The sequence below is a fragment of the Oncorhynchus clarkii genome, chromosome 13, assembly GCF_045791955.1.
Source record: "Oncorhynchus clarkii lewisi isolate Uvic-CL-2024 chromosome 13, UVic_Ocla_1.0, whole genome shotgun sequence".
NCBI lineage: Eukaryota > Metazoa > Chordata > Actinopteri > Salmoniformes > Salmonidae > Oncorhynchus > Oncorhynchus clarkii.
This window is the reverse complement of record NC_092159.1, coordinates 23,699,906-23,720,775: the sequence shown is the minus strand read 5'-3', so window position 1 is coordinate 23,720,775 and position 20,870 is coordinate 23,699,906. Positions and strand designations below refer to the sequence as shown.

Below are 20,870 nucleotides of genomic sequence, written 5' to 3'. Positions count from 1 at the left end.
TTTAACTCTCATTGTAGTTCTTGTGTGGTTTTTATTCTGTTATCTCTATTATCACTGCATTGTTGGGAAAGAGCTCTCAAAGAATTTCATTGTACTGTTCTACACCCTTTTTATCCTGTGCACGTGGCGATTAAACATTGTAATTTGAAACTATACTGAACAAAAATTTAAACGCAACATGCTACAATTTCAAAGATTTTACTGAGCTACAGTTCATATAAAGAAATCAGTCAATTGAAATAAACTTTTAGGCCCTAATCTATGGATTTCACATGACTGGGAATACAGAGAAGAATCTGTTGGTCACATATACCTTTAAAAAAAAAAATTTTTTTTATTAAAAGTTAGGGCCGTGGATCAGAAAACCAGTCAGTATCTGGTGTGACCACAATTTGCCTCATGCAGCGCGACACATCTCCTTCGCATAGAGTTGATTGTGGCCTGTGGAATGTTGTCCCACTCCTCTTCAATGGCTGTGCGAAGTTGTTGGATATTGGCAGGAACTAGAACATGTGGTCGTACACAGATCCAGAACATCCCAAATATGCTCAATGGGTGACATGTCTGGTGAGTATGAATTGTGTACAGATATTTGCGACATGGAGCCTAGGATTATCGTGCTGAAACGTGAGGTGATGCCGTCGACTGAATGGCACGACAATGGGCCTCAGGATCTCGTCACAGGATCTCTGTGCATTCAAATTGCCATTGATAAAATGCAATTGTGTTTGTTGTTCATAGCTTATATGCCCATACCATAACCCCACCTCCATCACAACGTTGACATCGGCAAACCGAGGCTGGCTGGTGAGGCTGTTTGGACTTTGCCAAATTCTCTAAAATAACGTTGGAGGTGGCTTATGGTAGATAAATTAACATAAATATATGTTAATATATAGGTGGACATTCCTGCAGTCAGCTTGCCAATTGCACGCTCTGTCAAACCATCTGTGGCATTGTGACAATACTGCAAATTCTAGAATGGCCTTTTATTGTCCCCAATTTATCCATGCACCTGTGTAATGATCATGCTGTTTTAATCAGCTTTTATTGTATAATAAAGACGATCACCCAGCTGGAAAACAATGGTCTGACTAGGCAATATTTTTATTAGCCATCTTCCTCAGTTTGCTCCCTCCATTCTGATCACACACAAGGCTCCTCAGCTGCAGCAATAGAGCACCAGACTCTCTCCCTCGCTTAGCAGAATATCCAGATATCCGACAAATTCCTGATACTATTCGAATAGTGAAATTATTTCAAAACCCCATCCCTAGTATGTATGAGTCATGGAGTACTGTTGCAGGACAGCACCGTCTGTCTAGGCAGAGCAAAGGTCACATCGAGAATTAAACTGTGTCACAGGCTACGCTATGTCCTACCCTTTCACTTATAAAAACTGCCAATTCACCTCAAATATGTTTAGCCTTAAATAGCCCAAGTCGAGTATAAAAGTCAGACGTTAGTTACATATTAAAGGCCTCAGCCAGGAGCCTATATTTTCTCTTTGTAAGTCTCATTTGATAACATCTATTTCTCAATATGACAATGATGATGAGCAAATTGAAATGGGCAAATCAGAGCACATTTTGTAGTGAAACTAAAGGGATTGGGTTTGTCCAATGTCAATTTTTTTTCTAGTGTTAGAGATTCTCCGGTACTTCTGTATACTTTTTAGCCGGTACTTCTGTATACTTTTTAGCCGGTACTTCTGTATACTTTTTAGCCGGTACTTCTGTATACTTTTTAGCCAGTACTTCTGTATACTTTTTAGCCAGTACTTCTGAAAGTAGTGCTCACGAGCCAAAAGTAAACCCCCAGAAATGGTGTACTATGTCACATGTGCACCACATTATTGCTCTCTGTCACTCTACTGTGTGTTGTGAGTGCACGTCTTGCGAGCTGTCACTCAAATGGTGAGGAGCTGAAGCTCATTGGCTAGAACTCTAATTGCTAGGGGGCTGGCCCATGTAGGATAAAATGGCACTGCACAGCTTCATGTAGACCGTTGCATTCAAACTAGGGATTTCATGGCTAATTGAGGTCAAAACCATAGTTCTGATAATAGATTATGCATGTAGAGTTTAAGTCAGAAGTTTACATCCACTTAGGTTGGAGTCATTAAAACTAGTTTTTCAACCACTCCACACATTTCTTGTTAATTAACAAACTATAGTTTTGGCAAGTCAGTTAGGGCGTCTACTTTGTGCATGACACAAGTCATTTTTCCAATTGTTGTTTACAGACAGATTAATTAACTTATAATTCACTATCACAATTCCAGTGGGTCAGAAGTTTACATGCACTAAGTTGACTGTGCCTTGAAAAACAGTTTGGAAAATACCAGAAAATGATGTCATGGCTTTAGAAGCTTCTGATAGGCTAATTGACATCATTTGAGTCAATTGGAGGTGTACCTGTGGATGTATTTCAAGGCCTACCTTCAAACTCAGTGCCTCTTTGCTTGACATCATGGGAAAATTAAAAGAAATCAGCCAAGACCTCAGAAAAAAATTGTAAACCTCCACAAGTCTGGTTCATCCTTGAGAGCAATTTCCAAACGTCAAACCTCAAGACATCAGTCAGAAAGTTAAAGCTTGGTCGCAAATGGGTCTACTAAATGGACAATGACCCCAAGCATACCTCCAATGTTGTGGCAAAATGGCTTAAGGACAACAAAGTCAAGGTATTGGAGTGGCCATCACAAAGCCCTGACCTCAATCCTATAGAAAATGTGTGTGTCGAACTGAAAAAGTGTGTGCAAGCAAGGAGGCCTACAAACCTGACTCAGTTACACCAGCTCTGTCAGGAAGAAATGGGCCAAAATTCACCCAACTTATTGTGGGAAGCTTGTGGAAGGCTAAACAAAACATTTGACCCAAGTTAAACAATTTAAAGGCAATGCTGCCAAATACTAATTGAGTGTATGTAAAATTCTGACCCACTGGGAATGCAATTAAATAAATAAAAGCTGAAATTAATCACACTCTACTATTATTCTGACATTTCACATTCTTAAAATAAAGTGATCTTCACTGACCTAAGACAGGGAATGTTTGCAAGGATTAAATGTCAGGAATTGTGAAACTGAGTTTAAATGTATTTGGCTAAGGTGTATGTAAACTTCCGATTTCAACTGTATGAACTACACATTGACACATCTAGCCCAAAAGGGAAGGTTTAAAAAAAAAAAAAAAAAAACATACTTAGTGGTCTTCTAAGACCCAGAGCATGTATTTAAAGGGATACTGCAAGATTCTGTCAGTTAAGTGGTTTTCTACTTACCCAGAGTCAGAAACTTATGGGTACTATTTTTAAGTCTGCGTGCAGTATGAAGGACATTACAGGTAGTTTTGCGAGCCAATGCTCGCAGTTTTGTGAGCCAATGCTAACTACCGTTAGCGCAAAACTGGAAGTCTACAGGTACAGTAGCTTATGCTTGCGTACCTAAAGACTTCCATGACTGATTACCAGAATCTTGCAGAATCCCTTTAACAAATAAAAAGCCTTGCTTTTACAGTAAGGTCATGTTGACACTAGTGTCAACCCTAAACCTGGGTCCTTTTTAGTAGGCACGAAACACTTTTGAAATGGAAAACTATAATGCACATTCTTTTTTTTTTTTTACGAGTAAAATGACCACACACCTGCTGAGTGGTCCCGCCCAGTCTGTCCATCCGTCAACCTGTGTGTCTGTCCCCCTCCCTCAGCGTGTTTCGGCGCCACCATCACGAGGCTCTGGGGCTCCACTTCGTCATGTTCCTCCCCACCCTGTACACCCAGTGTAACAAGCAGCAGTTGAAGAAGTGGGTCCCCCTGGCTGAGTCCTTCAAGGCCCTGGGCACCTATGCCCAGACAGAGTTGGGGCACGGTCAGTCCCCATACAGAGAATTTATAATAATGATACCGTAAAGGCACAATTTACACGACCTTAAAGTGCTTGTGCAATTGTTTTAACTAGCTAGCTAAGTATATGTTTGAATTATGGAAAGGATCACAGGGATGCTTAGGGATGGACAGTTGTCGATCCTTGACGTAGGATTTTCTTTTAATATTGTTATCAAATCATGGGGTGGACATTGTGATCAGAAGTGATTATTTGTAGGTGTTTGACAGATCACTGTAGTTGTTTGTGTAGACAAAATGTGCCCAGACTGTAGGCCTAACTCGATAGTTATTAGCTAAACTGAATAGCCAAAACATAATATGCTAGATTCAAAATGTCATGATTTGCCGGTCTGTTTTTCGAGTCCTCATAACCTGCCCAGTACCTTGGACAAAATAAACAATTGAAGGACAACAAAAAAAATCCTAACATTGCGCTTAAACAATATGAAAAAATCCATTCCCGTCTAGTTTTTAGTTTCATTCCATTCCTCAAACCCCTTGTATTTCCTCTCCTGCTGCTAGTAGTGGCCTATTATCCTAATGAATTGTTCCCAAGCTTATGTCAGTTAATTCTGATTTGCTATTAAGTCTTGATTTTCCTCTACTCCCCATGTTCTCTGAATTGAGATTACTCATTACACATGATTAACCCGAATACTGTATAATTTGGAGCTTTTTTTTAATCAAATGACCTAACATTCTGAATTGTGCATTTGAGTGGATGGATGTAGGCCTAATTTTTGGGCTGTTTGTGAATTTATAGCTTGGATGAATGAATATAGGCCTAACAATTTGTTCTTGTCTGTCGAAGTCTCAACTGATAGAGAAGACGCACTGTGTCCTGCCAAAGAACTTGCAGTGTGATTTGAGTTTCAGATCTCTGAATATTCCATTGTTAATCTGAAAGCAGAGAGATCTGTGCGATGTAAGACCATTTTTGGCCATGCCAGATGTCTCTTGTTGCCAACGTTTCACTTCTATGACGCTGCGAAGTGGACATTATTCACGATTGTGTAACCATGGCATTTCCATGACAATACTACTCTAGGGAATGTCTAGGACTGGCTTTTCAGAATTTTCTGAAGGCCTTCTTTTTTCCCCCAGAGTTCTGGTCTGGTTCACTTCTTCTCAGCAACTCACTAGCTAGGCTTCCATGAACTTTTCAAGTGATTTTCAAGTTTGCATAGAAAATAGATTTACTTTAGATAATTGCCTGCTGTCGTGCGTTTTCATTTGAATTATCTTGTTTCAATAAAAACAGCTGGATTTAATGACCTTTAACCTCAACAACAAAAAATCAGAAAAACCATAGTGTTGAATAAAAATGTTGTGGTCAAAGTGTTAACCATTACCCAATTTAGGCAAATTGCACATTAAGAAATTGGGAACACTGTGTATGCCGTCCCACCTATCTGTTTCATGTCTCAGGTAGCCCGCGAAAGCCAGCATGAATAGAATGCAATCATTTACAAATATTTTCCATATTCTAATAATTTGCATGTGCCAACGTATCGCCACTGTCCGTGCCATGGTGAAACTTGCCAGCCAACCAGAAAAGCAAGGTGTAAGTAATTCAGGCCCTCGTGAAAGTCAGGATAATCCTTTTCCTGCAAGGAAACATTATTTGTCTAGTTACGCTGACGGCGTAACATGCCCGTGTGTACCTTCAAATTTGTGACAATCGGCATTTATTTGAAAAACACTGGTTCCGTCATCATTTGTCGCAATGAAGAAGGTTCGACAAAAGACATATCCACCCATCGAACTTAATAAAAAAAAATTGCCCGATCTTTAGAAAACGTCGCCTATCTATTAATAATAATTAGGTGGGTGCTTACGTTTGTCTTATTTCGTACATGTAGAAGTGTGTACGTATGTGTGAATTGGAAATTAGTTTGTTTTTATTTCACACTCCCTCCGACACCCTCAGAGAGTGGGATCCCGGCCAGGGATCAGCCATTATTGACAGCCGCCCTGGAGCAAAAGTGCCTTGCTCAAGGGCACATTGGCAGATTTGGTTCACATAGATGGCTCGGGGATTCGAACCCGTGACCTTTCGGTTATTGACCCAACAGTCTTAACCGCTAGGCTACCTGCCGTCTCCGTAACACATATCGCACAGATTTTTTCCCCCGCAACTTTTGCTTTTGTCGAATAATCCTGTGTCAATGGAAAACTGCCTGTTGTCTTAACCGTAAATGCCCTTACAACTGCTTCACCCTTCCTTTATAAACTAAAGCAGGGGTAGGCAACCGTGATCCTGGAGTTTTGCAGGCACTTCATGTTTTTGATTTAACCAACCTGGAATACCAGGTGTGTTGAATTTAGGCAATCACTGAATTAGCTCAATTGGTCAGGTGTGGTGCGTACTTGGGAAAAAATCCTGCAGTCCCTGTGGCTCTCCAGGAACAGGGTTGCCTACCCTTGGACTAAAGCGTCTGCTTTAAAAATGCTAGTTGCACTGCACTAGTTGGTAGCATTAACCTTTTGTGACTAGGGGGCAGTATTTTCATTTTTGGAAAAATAACGTCCCCGTAGTAAACTGCACTTGTTGGTAGCATTTAACATAGACAGATTTATTGGTTGTCACACATTTGACATTTTAGGGTTGTGTTCATTAGGCCATGCAATTAACTTTTACAATGGAAAACTAAATTGGCCATTTCTTAATGGAGCAAGTCCAGTTTGTCCCTTCTTGTGTCCGTTTTAATGAACACGTCCCAGAGTTTGCATCACAATTCATTTGGAATTGAAAATGTTTTTTTCAGTGAAATGAGAGAGTACAGGTTACACTGCTTTTGGAAATGAACATTTCAGGCAAATAAAGTGTTGCAACAATCATGCATGAGAAGGTTATTTTGAATGAATTAACTTGTGATTCTAATCAGTTCTCCGCAGACAATTTGCATGACCAGCTCAGTTTTTTAATTTTTTAAATTCTTGCACTCCCCCCCCCCCCCCCCCCCCAAACCTTCATCCATCCCTCCATCTATTCATCCATCCTCTCTGCCCCCAAAATGTTATTTACCAACACTTCTAATCTCCCATCTTTTCCAACCATCTCTTCATTGTCATGTCCCATTTATATGGTCTATTATTCTATGCCAAAATTTGTTTTCTCCCTTGGCTATACCTTATTTTGCATGCCCTCCCCCAATGTCCTATCCTTCCTTTACCCTCTTCTCCCTTCAAACTACTCTCCTACCCCCTCCCCTTGCCACTTGGCGCTGCCCTAGCTGTGTGCACCGTGGGCGGTCAGAGCCCCTGGACCTCCACCTGGGAATGTTCCTGCCCACCCTGCTGAATCAGGCCAGTCCTGAGCAGATGGAGACATTCTTCATACCCGCCTGGAACCTGGAGATCATCGGCACCTACGCACAGACAGAGATGGGCCACGGTAAAATGCCAAACGAACCGTACCTGATCACCAACCTCCAGTCACCCACATGCTCTGTGGAGTGGACAAGAGATGCATGCCCAACCTCTTCGACGTTTGAGTCGAGCCACCAGATAACTCTCCCACACTCGCTAGGGAATTTCTTAAAAACGTCTCCCCAGACAGAACGTTTGTGTTGTTAAAGATTCTGTTGGGGGTAGGTTCCTTGTTCCTTGTCAATCATTGGCTTATTGGTGAAATCAGCAATCAGATAATATCGTCTTTAAGTAAATCAATCCAACCTTTATTTATGCAATTGCAGGCAGAAGTTGACAATGGAAACAGAGTAAGTTCTGCAAAATAAACAATTAATATGCTTGCAGTCGACACCTACTCTTGAGACCAAGCCCATGCAAATACAGTTATACAAACTTGCAGGAGAAAACAATAGTCCAGTATTTTCTAAGGGCTCAGCAGTCATTTTCCATTCCCCTGTGGCTCACAGTGGAATGTCTGACTTGTCTCTTATCTCTTTACTCCCCTGCAGGGGTCTGTGTCTATGCATCTCTTTTAGCCTTGAGGCGCTTTTTGACTGCAATAACACACATCTCTCAGACCGTTTCTTATGAGGCAGAGACTAGAAAAGAACCGTGGAACAGTATTAAACCTTATTATGCATATATATATATATATATATATATATATATATTGCTAATCTGTGGTCCAGGACCCTATACATGTAGTGGGGGAGGGTCTCTTCTATTAATACAACATAAGCATAATCAATTATAATACATCAATCATTTGGTGTAGCCCCTATCATGACCCCAAGGTGACCCCCACCAGTTCAATGCAGCAATTTAAAAAAATCTCAATATCAAATTGTTTCTGGGTAACAGTTAAAGTACCTTAGTGTGATTGTTTTCAATTAAAATGGTAAAAAAGAAACAAAAATGGCTTCTTAGCAAAGAGCAATTTATCAAACAAGTATTTTGCTAGCACTGTCTGGGAGTGGTCTGAGTATGGAGGGGGAACTCAAAAAACTAGCTGTTATTGACAGAGATGTTTGGTACTAATTTACCACCTGATGATGTCACCAGGCATTCCAAAACTCCATCCCACCAAAACAGGATGACGTTTTAGGCCGTCTTTTCAAACAGCTCTTACTCTAAAAGGGCATGATCATTTTCACAATTTCACAGTATTATTCCAACCTCATAGTGTGGAAATATATATAAAACACAAGAATCATATTTTTGACTGCACTGGGCCTTTTTTTAAAAGCTATTTAAAAAAAATAATTTAAAGGACATTTCACTCTTGCCTTTTACTCTGACTAAAACCACTAATACTGGCTGGCTTGGAGAGTGAGTGTTGTGGGCCGCACAGCTTCGCATGGCTTCCCTTTTGGAATGTGCTCTGCCCCTAGTTCTCACACAGTCTTGTTGCCAGCCACGGTGAACGTCCATGCCCACTTCTAAAGCACCCTCGGTGACTTCCTTTCCCAAACAGGTACCCTCCATCGCCTCTGTCCCTTTTGTCCCCCTTACTGTGTTTGGAAGTATATTGAGTTTAAAGACGGACAACCTACGTCCTTCGCCACATGTATCTTCACCGTATAAACGTAGTAGGGCCGTCAAACGATTACAATAATGAATTGAGTTAGTGGTGTTAGTTATAGGCATACTATGTTTTGATTGTAAAGGAAAGAAACACAAAATAGTCTGTTTCACCATAACACAAAAGTCACTAGAACATATTAATGGTCTCAATGTTTTTTTTTTTAAGTAGGCCTACTCTCTCTTATCAATGTTCTTGGAAGTTTAACAGTTTCCCACATACACACTCGAGTACTGTTAACGCTTAATTTGTTCCAATTTCGAATTGGAAGGTTGACTATAGGGGGGGGGGGGGGAGAACTGGCTCTATGGATACAAAGAACATTTAAACCTGTCCAACAATGTTATGAGTTCCACAGAAGACTAACAACAGCTCAGCCAGGTCTGCGTTAATGTAAAATATAATACAGCTATTAGATCTAGCCGAGTCTACTGATCCATGTTCTTCACGAACTAGTCACAAACTGCTGCTGCTAGTAGAATTGGGATCATTGTTTAAATCTTTTGACCTGAGAGATAAAACAGTAGCAAAATGAACAGCATAGAACATGTCGGGTTAACTTTGACAGCCCTAAACCGTACACATATTAGTTATGCAAATTGTAAGAAATAGATTGAATTTTCTTTTGGTTTTGATCTGTCAAACACCTACAAAGGTTTTCCCACTATAGAATAACTTTTTTTTCGGGTGAGGGAACTGGTGAACCAAAAAAAATGTAGAAGACAAAGTAAACCCACTAGACACAACAAATAATATATTTACTGCTGTGAGATAAAGTTTAAAGTTGCTTTATTATTTGAGATTGATGTCTTGTCAGGTTTGCAATGCATAATATTTGAAAACATGAATGTGCTCCTGCCGTAACTTAGTGATAACTCTCTCTTTCTTTGGTTTTGTGTGTTGTGTGTTTGGGGGCCTGGGTGTCTTTCTCGTTGCCTAGGCACCCACCTCAGGGGGCTTGAAACCACGGCAACGTATGACCCGGCCACCCAGGAGTTTGTCATGAACAGTCCGACCATCACCTCCATCAAGTGGTGGCCTGGGGGACGTGAGTACACACACACACTTTAGCTTCAGGGCCGATACACGTACAGTGCTTTGGAAAGTTTTCAGACCCCTTGACCTTTTCCACATTTTGTTAAGTTACAGCCTTATTCTAAAATGTCAATCTACACACAATACCCCGTAATGACAAAGCAAAAAAAACATTTTTTTTAAAATATCACATTTACGTAAAAATTCAGACCCTTTACTCAGTACTTTGTTGAAGCACCTTTGGCAGTGATTACAGCCTCGAGTCTTCTTGGGTGTGATGCTACAAAATTGGCACCTGTATTTGGGGAGTTTCTCCCATTCTTCTCTGCAGATCCTCTCAAGCTCTGTCAGGTTGGATGGGGAGCATTGCTGCACAGCTACTTTCAGGTCTCTCCAGAGCTGTTAGATCGGTTCAAGTCCGGGCTCTGGCTGGGGCACTCAAGGACATTCGGAGACTTATTCTGCATTGTCTTGGCTGTGTGCTTAGGGTTGTTGTCCTGTTGGAAGGTGAACCTTCACCACAGTCTGAGGTCCTAAGCGCTCTGGAGCATGTTTTCATCAAGGATCTCTCAGTACTTGGCTCCGTTCATCTTTGCCTCGATCCTGACAAGTCTCCCAGTCCCTGCTGCTGAACAACATCCCCACAGCATGATGCGGCCACTGCCATGCTTCACCGTAGAGATGGTGCCAGGTTTCCTCCAGACGTAACGCTTGGAATTCAGGCCAAATAGTTCAATCTTGGTTTTATCCGATCAGAGAACCTTGGTTCTCTGATCTGATAAAAACAGATTTAGGGTCCTGGACAACAGATCTGACAAAACATCTTTGTTTTGTTGTCACATGCACAAAATCCACAGGTGTAGTAGACCTTACAGTGCTTCTGAGATGATTGTCCTTCTGTAAGGTTCTCCCATCTCCACGGATGAAATGTAGAGTTCTGTCAGAGTGACCATCGGTTTCTTGGTCACCTCCCTGACCAAGGCCCTTCCCCCTCCCGATTGCTTAGTTTGGCCGGGCGGCCAGCTCTAGGAAGAGTCTTGGTGGTTCCAAACTTCTTTCATTTAAGAATGATGGAGGCCAATGTGTTCTTGGGGACCTTCAATGCTGCAGAAATATTTTTGTACCCTTCTCCAGATCTGTGCCTCGACACAATCCTGTCTCTGAGCTCTACGGACAATTCCTTCAACCTCATGGCTTGGTTTTTGCTCTGACATGCATTGTCAACTGTGGAACTTTATATAGACAGGTGTGTGCCTTTCCAAATCATGTCCAATCAATTGAATTTACCACAGGTGGACTCCAAGTTGTTGAAACATCTCAAGGATGATCAATAGAAACAGGAACGCTTCTGAGCTCAATTTCAAGTCTCATAGCAAAGGGTCTGAATACTCATGTAACTAAGGCATTTTTATTTATTGCAAAAATGTCTAAACCTGTTTTCGCTTGGTCATTATGGGGTATTGTGTGTAGATTGCTGAGGATTGTTTTTTTAAATACATTTTAGAATAAGGCTGTAATGTAACAACATGTGGAGAGTGAAGGGATCTGAATACTTTCTGAATGCACTGTACAATCAAACCAATCCCCAGTTAAGTCTGTGGACTTAGCTTCTGAAGAAAACACATTCCACAACATTGCTGAACAAGATCAAACAATTTACTTCTGATTCTCATTGCAGTGTGGACTAGAGACTTAAATGACTGCCAAATTATTTCAATAGAAATATTTTAATAGTGAGACTCTCTCGCTCTCTTGCTCCCCCCAGTGGGTAAGACGTCTAACCACGCCATAGTTCTGGCCCAGCTCCACACCCAGGGGAAGTGTCACGGCCTGCAGGCCTTCATCGTACCTCTCCGCAGTATGAACACACACATACCACTGCCAGGTACTGTACATACTGCTGTGCTTGTGTCAAAAAGAGTGTGTCTGGCTGTGTCTCTGTATGTAGCATTGGTGGTAGCCAACTGTCTAATGAACTCACTCTCATTCTCTCTCAGGTGTGGTGGTAGGGGACATAGGACCCAAGTTTGGCTTTGATGAGGTTGACAATGGTTACCTGAAATTGGAGAACGTACGAATTCCTCGCGGCCACATGCTGATGAAATATGCAAAGGTGAGCGACTGGGCAGTTAAGCACATTTCAAGGAGACACTGTTCTTTGTTTCTGTTGGTTGATTCTAATGCTGTCACCAAGCTTAGATTTGAAGGTATATTGTATGCATATTCCTCAGAGCGTGTATACTTACTACCTGGTTGTCCTAGAACTGTATACCACAGACCAGTGGCGGTCTGTGCCGTTTAAGATGAGGGAGGGTGATTTAATTATTATGATATTTGTTTTAATGTATGAGCCTTACTTCTATTAAAGCATATTGGATGACTGTCATTCATATTCCGTTCACCCAGCTCAATGTAACATGGATAGGTTTAGGCTACTACATGATACCCGACTTATACCCATCCTATGAATGAAAGTTCACAACATAGGTGGAGCTACATTTTTGAAATCAAGGTGACAGACTCAATACCACCTTGCACACTCTTGCCTGCATCCGTTTGCTTCAGTTTAAGAAAAAAATGTCAACAGAATCGGCGGAATGAATACACCACTGATCACACAAAAACAGCTCACTTTCATAGCAGCCACATAAAAACAGCATGATTACTTTGCTTATTGTATTCCTTCTCGCATACTAGTCTACATAGCTACTAGAACTAACGATTTAGTAAACCCGCTACAGTCATGCAGTGCAATCAGCGAGCAGTTTAGCAGTTAAACCGGTGGGCCCCAGTGGCATTAAATTAATAAAACCAAAAGCTTACCTTGACTTGGAAGAGTGCCAGTGTTGGATAGGATAGCCATAGCCAGCTAGCTAACATAGAATATGTTTCTGTTTGAGCCGGGTGTTTGTTTGAGTAGGCTAAACTAGCTAACTGCATTAGCTAGCTAAGTGGAAAAAAAATACAATGACATATAACTAGCTCTCTATCTCTCCCACTCTCTCCGCCTTCATTAAAAAATATATATTTGTTCAAAGCTGTTCAACTATTGTCTTACTTTGAGTCAATTACTCACCACATTTTATGCAGTGATAGCTAGCTGTAGCTTAAGCTTTCAGTACTAGATTCATTATTTGAGAGTTTGATTGGGTGGATAACATGTCAGTTCATGCTGCAAGAGCTCTGAAGTTGAAATAATTACTGTGTGAGTCTATGGAAGGGGGTGAGAACCATGAGCCTCCTGGGCTTTGTATTGAAGTCAATGTTCCCAGAGAAGGACAGAAACTAGCTGTCCTCCGGCTACACCATGGTGCTACCCTACAGAGTGCTGTTGCGGCTACATTCCAAAAAAGTGTGTTTTAATCAATTATTTGGTGACGTGAAGATATTTATTATAGTTTCATTCTTTAAAAAAAATAAAAATATTCACTGAGGAGGATGGTCCTCCCATTCCTGCTATGAGGAGCCGCCGCTGCCACAGACAGTATGTATTCTCCCCACCAGGTGGAGGCAGATGGTACGTACGTGAAGCCTCCCAGTGCCAAGCTGACCTACGGCACCATGGTGTTCATCAGGTCCATGATTGTAGGGGAAGCGGGCCACGCCCTCGCCAAGTCCTGCACCATCGCCATCCGCTACAGTTCCGTACGGCACCAGTCTGAGATACGCCCAGGGTCAGTTGTAGCTCTGGACACCAGGGTCATGTTCATTAGGTCAAACTGTAGCAAAACGTTTTGAGACGGAAATCAAAATTCTTATTGTACAGATACTACTTTCCTGTGTTAGGTTTTGGTGTGTTTTCATCTGTTTGGTGCCAGCTGAAAACTGTTGTCCTGATTTTAAATAAGCAATAAAACTGGCCTTCTTCAGACTAGTTGAGTATCTGGACCATCAGCATTTGTGGGTTCGATTACAGGCTCAAAATGGCCTGAAACAAATAACTTTCTTCTGAAACTCGTCAGTCTATTCCTGTTCTGAGAAATGAAGGCTATTCCATGAGAAATTGCCAAGAAACTGAAGATCTCACACAACGCTGTGTACTACTCACTTCACACAACAGAGCAAACTGGCTCTGTGTTTTGCGGGTACTATTTAATGAAGCTGCCAGTTGAGGACTTGTGATGCGTCTGTTTCTCAAACTAGACACTCTAATGTACTTGTCCTCTTGCTCAGTTGTGCACCGGGGCCTCCCACTCATTCTATTCTGGATAGAGCCAGTTAGCGCTGTTCTGTGAAGGGAGTAGTATACAGTGTTGTACAAGATCTTCAGTTTCTTGGCAAAAAGCCAAGGGGGTGAATACGTTCGCAAGGCACTGTAAATAGTCAAAGGAATACAAAAATACTCACACATACTTGCGCACATCCATACACAAGTAACACACTCAGACACAAACAAAGATGTTAGAGTTTGGGTAGATATTTAGGAATCCTTACTCATATATAAATAGCTGTATCTCAATGTTCTTCAAAAACTAACATATAAAAGATAGCAAACCATTAACCTTAGATCTAAGTCTATATTCTTATTTTGTGGTTCCTCCAGAGAGCCGGAACCCCAGATTATGGACTACCAGACCCAACAGTACAAGCTGTTCCCCCTGCTGGCTACAGCCTATGCCTACAAGTTTGTTGGTCAGTACATGAACCAGGTCTACCTCCGCATCACTGGAGACATCAGCCAGGGAGACTTCAGTGAACTACCAGAGGTACTTACAGTGAATACTAGCCTGAAATCCAGAATCTGTTTTGCTAACATTCCACGCCTTGTACTCCGTGTCATGCTATACGAGGAGTGGAATGATAGCTAAACAGACTGGTACCCAGGCTAAGTAAATACCTCCCCTTGATATAGTACGTGATGAAAGAATGGCTGGCTATGGCCCAGAGTTTTTATTATTTTCTTCCAAACCACGTGACCTGACCAGGGAAAATGGGAAAACACTCCAGGAGGAGGGGGATGCTAAGCTGACATATGGAATTGTTTTAAGATGGTCATACTATGGATCATTTAGCTATTGGATTTTAAACAATTATTTGATTAAAATATTTAATTTGGCCTTTGCTACTAAAGCACATAGAAACACATTGAATAACACATTCATAATGTGAAAAAGGACCGTCAAAAATGAATCATAAGAAACAAGTTATTTTTTTTATATATTTAACCCCTTTTTTGGGTTGGCACAAAACATCCTTCAAACTAAATTGTTTTTGCAAACGAGTTTGCAGCCCAAACGGTTCGGACGCTACCACACATCGACGTTACAGACGAGTCTTCTGACACTTGTGGGGGTTGTAGAGCAAAACGGAGAACGTGTTGGTGAGAGTTTTCCATAGAGTGGTTCGGACGCTACCACACATCGACGTTACAGACGAGTCTTCTGACACTTGTGGGGGTTGTAGAGCAAAACGGAGAACGTGTTGGTGAGAGTTTTCCATAGAGTGGTTCGGACGCTACCACACATCGACGTTACAGACGAGTCTTCTGACACTTGTGGGGGTTGTAGAGCAAAACGGAGAATGTGTTTGTGAGAGTTTTCCATAGAGTGGTTCGGACGCTAGAGACGTTTTCGTGAGAACCGGTTTTCGGGATGTTTCATGGTCTGACAAACACCGCTCTAGCTCTGAAAGTGAGACACTGGAGGATGCGGTGGATTGAGACACATCCAATGCAAATAACATATCTCTAGCTTGAACTGACAGATTTTATGTTTTAAAATTATTATTTTATTTTTTTATGTAACTTATGTAACTTATGTAACTTAGACTGGCGCACAGGTGCGTCAATCAACCCTCTAGGGAGTTAAACGAAAGATCCTCATTCATATTACCAATATAACTGTACCCTGTGCCCATCCTCTACCATCCTGTGTCAATATAACTGTACCCTGTGCCCATCCTCTACCATCCTGTGTCAATATAACTGTACCCTGTGCCCATCCTCTACCATCCTGTGTCAATATAACTGTATCCTGTGCCCATCCTCTACCATCCTGTGTCAATATAACTGTACCCTGTGCCCATCCTCTACCATCCTGTGTCAATATAACTGTACCCTGTGCCCATCCTCTACCATCCTGTGTCAATATAACTGTACCCTGTGTCCATCCTCTACCATCCTGTGTCAATATAACTGTACCCTGTGCCCATCCTGTGTCAATATAACTGTACACTGTGCCCATCCTGTGTCAATATAACTGTACCCTGTGCCCATCCTCTACCATCCTGTGTCAATATAACTGTACCCTGTGCCCATCCTCTACCATCCTGTGTCAATATAACTGTACCCTGTGCCCATCCTCTACCATCCTGTGTCAATATATAACTGTACCCTGTGCCCATCCTGTGTCAATATAACTGTACCCTGTGCCCATCCTGTGTCAATATAACTGTACACTGTGCCCATCCTGTGTCAATATAACTGTACCCTGTGCCCATTCTCTACCATCCTGTGTCAATATAACTGTACCCATCCTCTACCATCCTGTGTCAATATAACTGTACCCTGTGCCCATCCTCTACCATCCTGTGTCAATATAATTGCATAACACTGTGCCATCGTCTGACCTGTGCCCAGCTCCATGCCCTGTCCGCGGGCCTGAAGGCCTTCACCACGTGGACGGCCAGCGCGGGCATCGAGGTGTGTCGCATGGCGTGTGGCGGGCACGGCTACTCCCGCTGCAGCGCCCTCCCAGACATCTATGTTAACTTCGTGCCCACGTGCACCTACGAGGGAGAGAACACCGTCATGATGCTGCAGACCGCTAGGTAGGTACACACACACACAGATATGAGACACACCCTGAAAGGACACATTCTTTCCTTGCTGAATCAAAAACCTCAGTCACATTCTACAGCTCACACAAACACACATTACCATGTATTCCAAAACTTGCAAGTCAGGGCACATAAGCCTAGTATTAAAAGCTATGTGTGATATTGCGCCCTGCACATCATCGGTAGTAATTATCAACAAAGCATCGATCTAACTGTCTAAATGTTTTTGGGAGTGTGTTCAGTGTAAGCACTGCTAAGTGTACAATGCAAAGGGTGAGGAAAGTAGTTGCGTGGGGAGTGAGAGAGAATAGAACCAAATGAATGGGTGTGTATTAGTAATGGCGTTTTACAATATACCAGTATTAATGCATGGACCGGTTTGGATTTTTACCTTACATAATGGTATTTCAATGCTTGCTTTGTTAAGTGCAATAACTGAGTGATGCTACTTTAAAAAATGATTGCAATCGTCCGTTCTTACCGGCAGTAAGAGACTGCTAACAGTTGAGATCTGATCATTTGCTAGCAAGAGCTTCAGGTGTGCCCACGTCATTTTGTGTGATGAATAGGCTAGTGTCTGTGAGGCAGTGGGTGTGCCAAAAGCACCTTAGAAATCAGCACAATGCCCTTTGTGGCGAAAGTAAAAACTGCCATGGAATCCATTGGAAAAACATGGTCAGAGGAGAATTATTATTTTCATTAAGGTAAAGTTACTTTTTTACAATAGAGGCATACAAAGACAAAAAAATATTTTACAGTGTGGAAATGATAGCAAATGAGTGAAGGAAATTGATTAAAAGGCTGAAATTATTTTGTGTTTAAGTTTGTTTTATACAATCAATCAGAAGAGAGAGAGCCCCATTTAAAACCACTTAGAATGTATTTGTTGCCACCCTAGAATCATGCATTACTCATTAAGCATATGTAACTTTTATTAAACCAAAACATAAAATGCCATCAATTACCGTCAAAAATTTGAAACGTGATATGATATTTTGGCCATATCGCCCATTTCTACTTTGTTTGTTCTTGTCTGTGTGTGACCTTCGTGCCCTTCCACTGTCTTGCTCACGTGTTTGCGTCCCTCACTCCCCAGGTTCTTGATAAAGAGCTACCGGCAGGCGTCGGCAGGCCACCAGCTGAGTGGCATCGTGTCCTACCTGAACGAGTCGGAGCGTAGGCTGCAGCCCCAGTCTGTGTCCTCCCGACCCACTGTAGTCAACGTCAATGACCTGGCCAGCCTTGTGGATGCTTACAAACTACGAGCTGCCAAGTAAGTGGGCCTACAAGCTAACCAAAATGTCATAGTAATAGATCCCATTTAGATATCTGATCTTTGTTAAGTCCCGAAGGGCTGTACATTGTATGGCAGAGACTTTTAATCAGAGCAATGTGTTAGTTGGTGCCAGGCAATGCAATGGGTTGAGCTAAAATGGTCCGCCAGTCCAGCACACAACGAATTGCGTCAGTTTTTGTTGAAAGGTTTCCTATGTCAATGCCTCTGTGTGTCTTTAGGCTGGTTGAGATGGCAGCTAAGAGTATTCAGCAGGAGCTACAGAAGCGAGTCAGTCAGGAGGATGCCTGGAACAACAGCGCTATAGACCTGGTCAGAGCCTCTGATGTAAGTTACCTTGCCAACCTGGGATATGGAATGTGTTGTTTTTTTGGGAGGGAGCCCTCCTATCTCTTCCCCTCTGCTTCCCTCTTTCAATTTCCTTTTCCTCCTCTCTCTCTGGTCCTCATTTAACTCTCCATCTCTTCTCCTCCTCCCTTTCCATGTCCAGGCCCACTGTCACTATGTGGTGGTGAAGCTGTTTGCAGCTAAGCTGGGGGAGATAGGAGACACTGGGGTTCACTCTGTCCTCAGCACCCTGGCCCTGCTCTATGCCCTCCAGGGCATCCAACAGCACAGCGGAGACTTCCTCCAGGTAACCACCACCGTGGCAACTGTCAATCACAGACTCCCAGGGGGAAAATACAGGGACTAAATACATGGAAGAAGAATGTGTGAATTTCAATGCGTTCATAAGTGGGTCCCGTACCAAAATCTATATTAATTTTTATAATGTCATGTATGTTTTAAGCAAGACATTGTATTACACTCGTACTTGTATCACTTATCAAAGGAAGATTGTCTTGTTTTTGTATATTTAAAAAAAGAAAATTGTATTAACCCCTTCATCACCACTCCTCTTTGGAGTACAAATATATATATATATTTTAATAGCTTTTGCTTACAAATTGTACATACATGGTACTTTTATATAAAGCAGTCACATAACCGTAATACATTACCAAACATCAACTCTTTAATCCCAAACCCGTTTGGTTTCTATGTGCCATATATTTTTCAATAATTTAACCTTTCTAATTGTATAGTATCCACAGATTGTGAGTTAAAGATGAAATCCTTTCCTACGAGTATTATTTGACTGACTATGGCTTTCTAAATCAACCAACACTGATATTTGTAAGGTTAATTTTAAGTGCATGTCTTGATTATTATTATTTTTTTAACCATTCCTGAACCTGTGACCAGGAACAAGCTACATAGGGGAAATACCAGAATAAGTGATCTATTGATTCGGTCTCTTCGCACAACATGTAGCATTCTGTTGGTGGCAAGAATTCTATATAATCATTTAAATTGAAGAATTCTGTTGATTCAAGTGTTTCATGTACAGGTTCGTAAACCATGTGCCATGTAATCGGTACATCGAAAATCTCTTCCCATTTATTTGGCAACCTGTATGGCACAGCTGTCAACATTTTTGTCCTCAAATGAAACTAGTATATTTTTCTATTTATGCCTGTTCCTTTCAGCCAATTTGTATCTTTTAATATATGGCAGACAAACAAGTTCCCTACCTTTTCCACTTGCCTCTTCCATTTTTGTGGTAATGCTGCAATCAGTTTTTTTACTCTAACTTTCCGATTTGTTTGATTTGATCCTACATATAAAGGCTCTAACTCGTTCGTTGTGACATTTGCATATTTTAACCTATTGCTTGTTTATTGAGAACACATTCTCTTTAACAATAATGACCCGACTGTTCCTTCCTCACTCCAGACTGGTCTCCTGAGTGTGCCCCAGCTCTCCCAGGTGTCCCAGCGTCTGAAGGAGCTTCTGGCCCAGCTGAGGCCCAACGCCGTGGCCCTGGTAGACGCCTTCGACTACCGCGACGAAATGCTCAACTCCGTCCTGGGACGCTATGACGGCAACGTCTATGAGCACATGTTCGAGTGGGCCCGCCGCTCACCTCTCAACAAGACAGAGGTCAGAGTTCATGGAGAGGGCCTTTAAAAAAAAGAGAGTCAGAGATTAAGAAAATTAATTTACTGTTGATTTTACGTTTTTTTTTTTTTACCTTAGTTCGTTATTACGAACATGAATAGACCATTTTGAGAATCATTTACAAGGATTTGTTTCAGATTATGATCAAGAGCCAAATTATGTCTGTTCATTGCGTTGTTTGCCTACATAAAGATGGCAAACTAATGAATGATTTGCTGTAGTAATAAGTCTCCTGCAGAGTAACCTTGTCCCAAGGCTATTGCTACCGACAGAGAGAGGGAGCCGGTGGGTGGAAGAGGCTATCTGCAGAGTACTCAAATTGACCCTCCTTCCTTCTCTTCTAGGTCCACGAGTCCTACCACAAGTACCTGAAACCCCTGCAAGCCAAGCTGTAAGGTGGCCTCTGAGCCTTCTCACCTGACCCCTCCACTACAGGGGACGGGAAGCACACTAACAACACTAATCCAGCAGTGGGACCCCAACATGGCCGCCGCTGCCCGTCCACCAATTGGAAGGGGCTCATTCCACCACCTGTGTTTAACCAACCACAGGTGGTGGAACATTTTTAAAGGGGAACCATTGGAGACCAGACGCCTTACCCCACCTCTACTGATGTGCTGCTAATGAATCAATCATTCTACTGGACTTATTCAACTAGTACTTAGTTTATGAGTTTAAATATACCCCATGCCTTGTTAATGGGTGTAATCGAAGGTCCGAGAACCATAAGATGGAGAGGAAGAAAAACTGTAGTTAGCATACGAGGTGGCCTAAAGATGAAGGGGTTTTGATGACTGATCCTTGTGATCTAATCAAGCTCTTTGGATCATGTACATTGCAAATCACTCGATTTGTTGAGATATGTTGAATCCCATTTTT

The 20,870-nt window shown here is 41.9% G+C and overlaps 1 protein-coding gene across 2 annotated transcripts in view; it reads left to right on the top strand.

The window, feature by feature from the left end:
• LOC139424660 (peroxisomal acyl-coenzyme A oxidase 1-like) overlaps window positions 1-20,870 on the top strand; it is a 26,169-nt gene extending 5,299 nt beyond the window's left edge. The window contains exons 3-14 of one of the 2 annotated variants that reach the window (XM_071176711.1): window positions 3,711-3,871; window positions 9,825-9,932; window positions 11,685-11,804; window positions 11,917-12,032; window positions 13,424-13,593; window positions 14,463-14,625; window positions 16,497-16,687; window positions 17,793-17,969; window positions 18,212-18,317; window positions 18,481-18,624; window positions 19,767-19,973; window positions 20,336-20,870. In XM_071176711.1, the coding sequence (XP_071032812.1) occupies window positions 3,711-3,871; window positions 9,825-9,932; window positions 11,685-11,804; window positions 11,917-12,032; window positions 13,424-13,593; window positions 14,463-14,625; window positions 16,497-16,687; window positions 17,793-17,969; window positions 18,212-18,317; window positions 18,481-18,624; window positions 19,767-19,973; window positions 20,336-20,386 (1,714 nt within the window). In that variant the 3' untranslated portion in view covers window positions 20,387-20,870. Of the gene's footprint in view, window positions 1-3,710; window positions 3,872-7,124; window positions 7,286-9,824; window positions 9,933-11,684; window positions 11,805-11,916; window positions 12,033-13,423; window positions 13,594-14,462; window positions 14,626-16,496; window positions 16,688-17,792; window positions 17,970-18,211; window positions 18,318-18,480; window positions 18,625-19,766; window positions 19,974-20,335 lie in introns of both variants that reach the window. The other variant, XM_071176713.1, reaches the window with a different exon arrangement.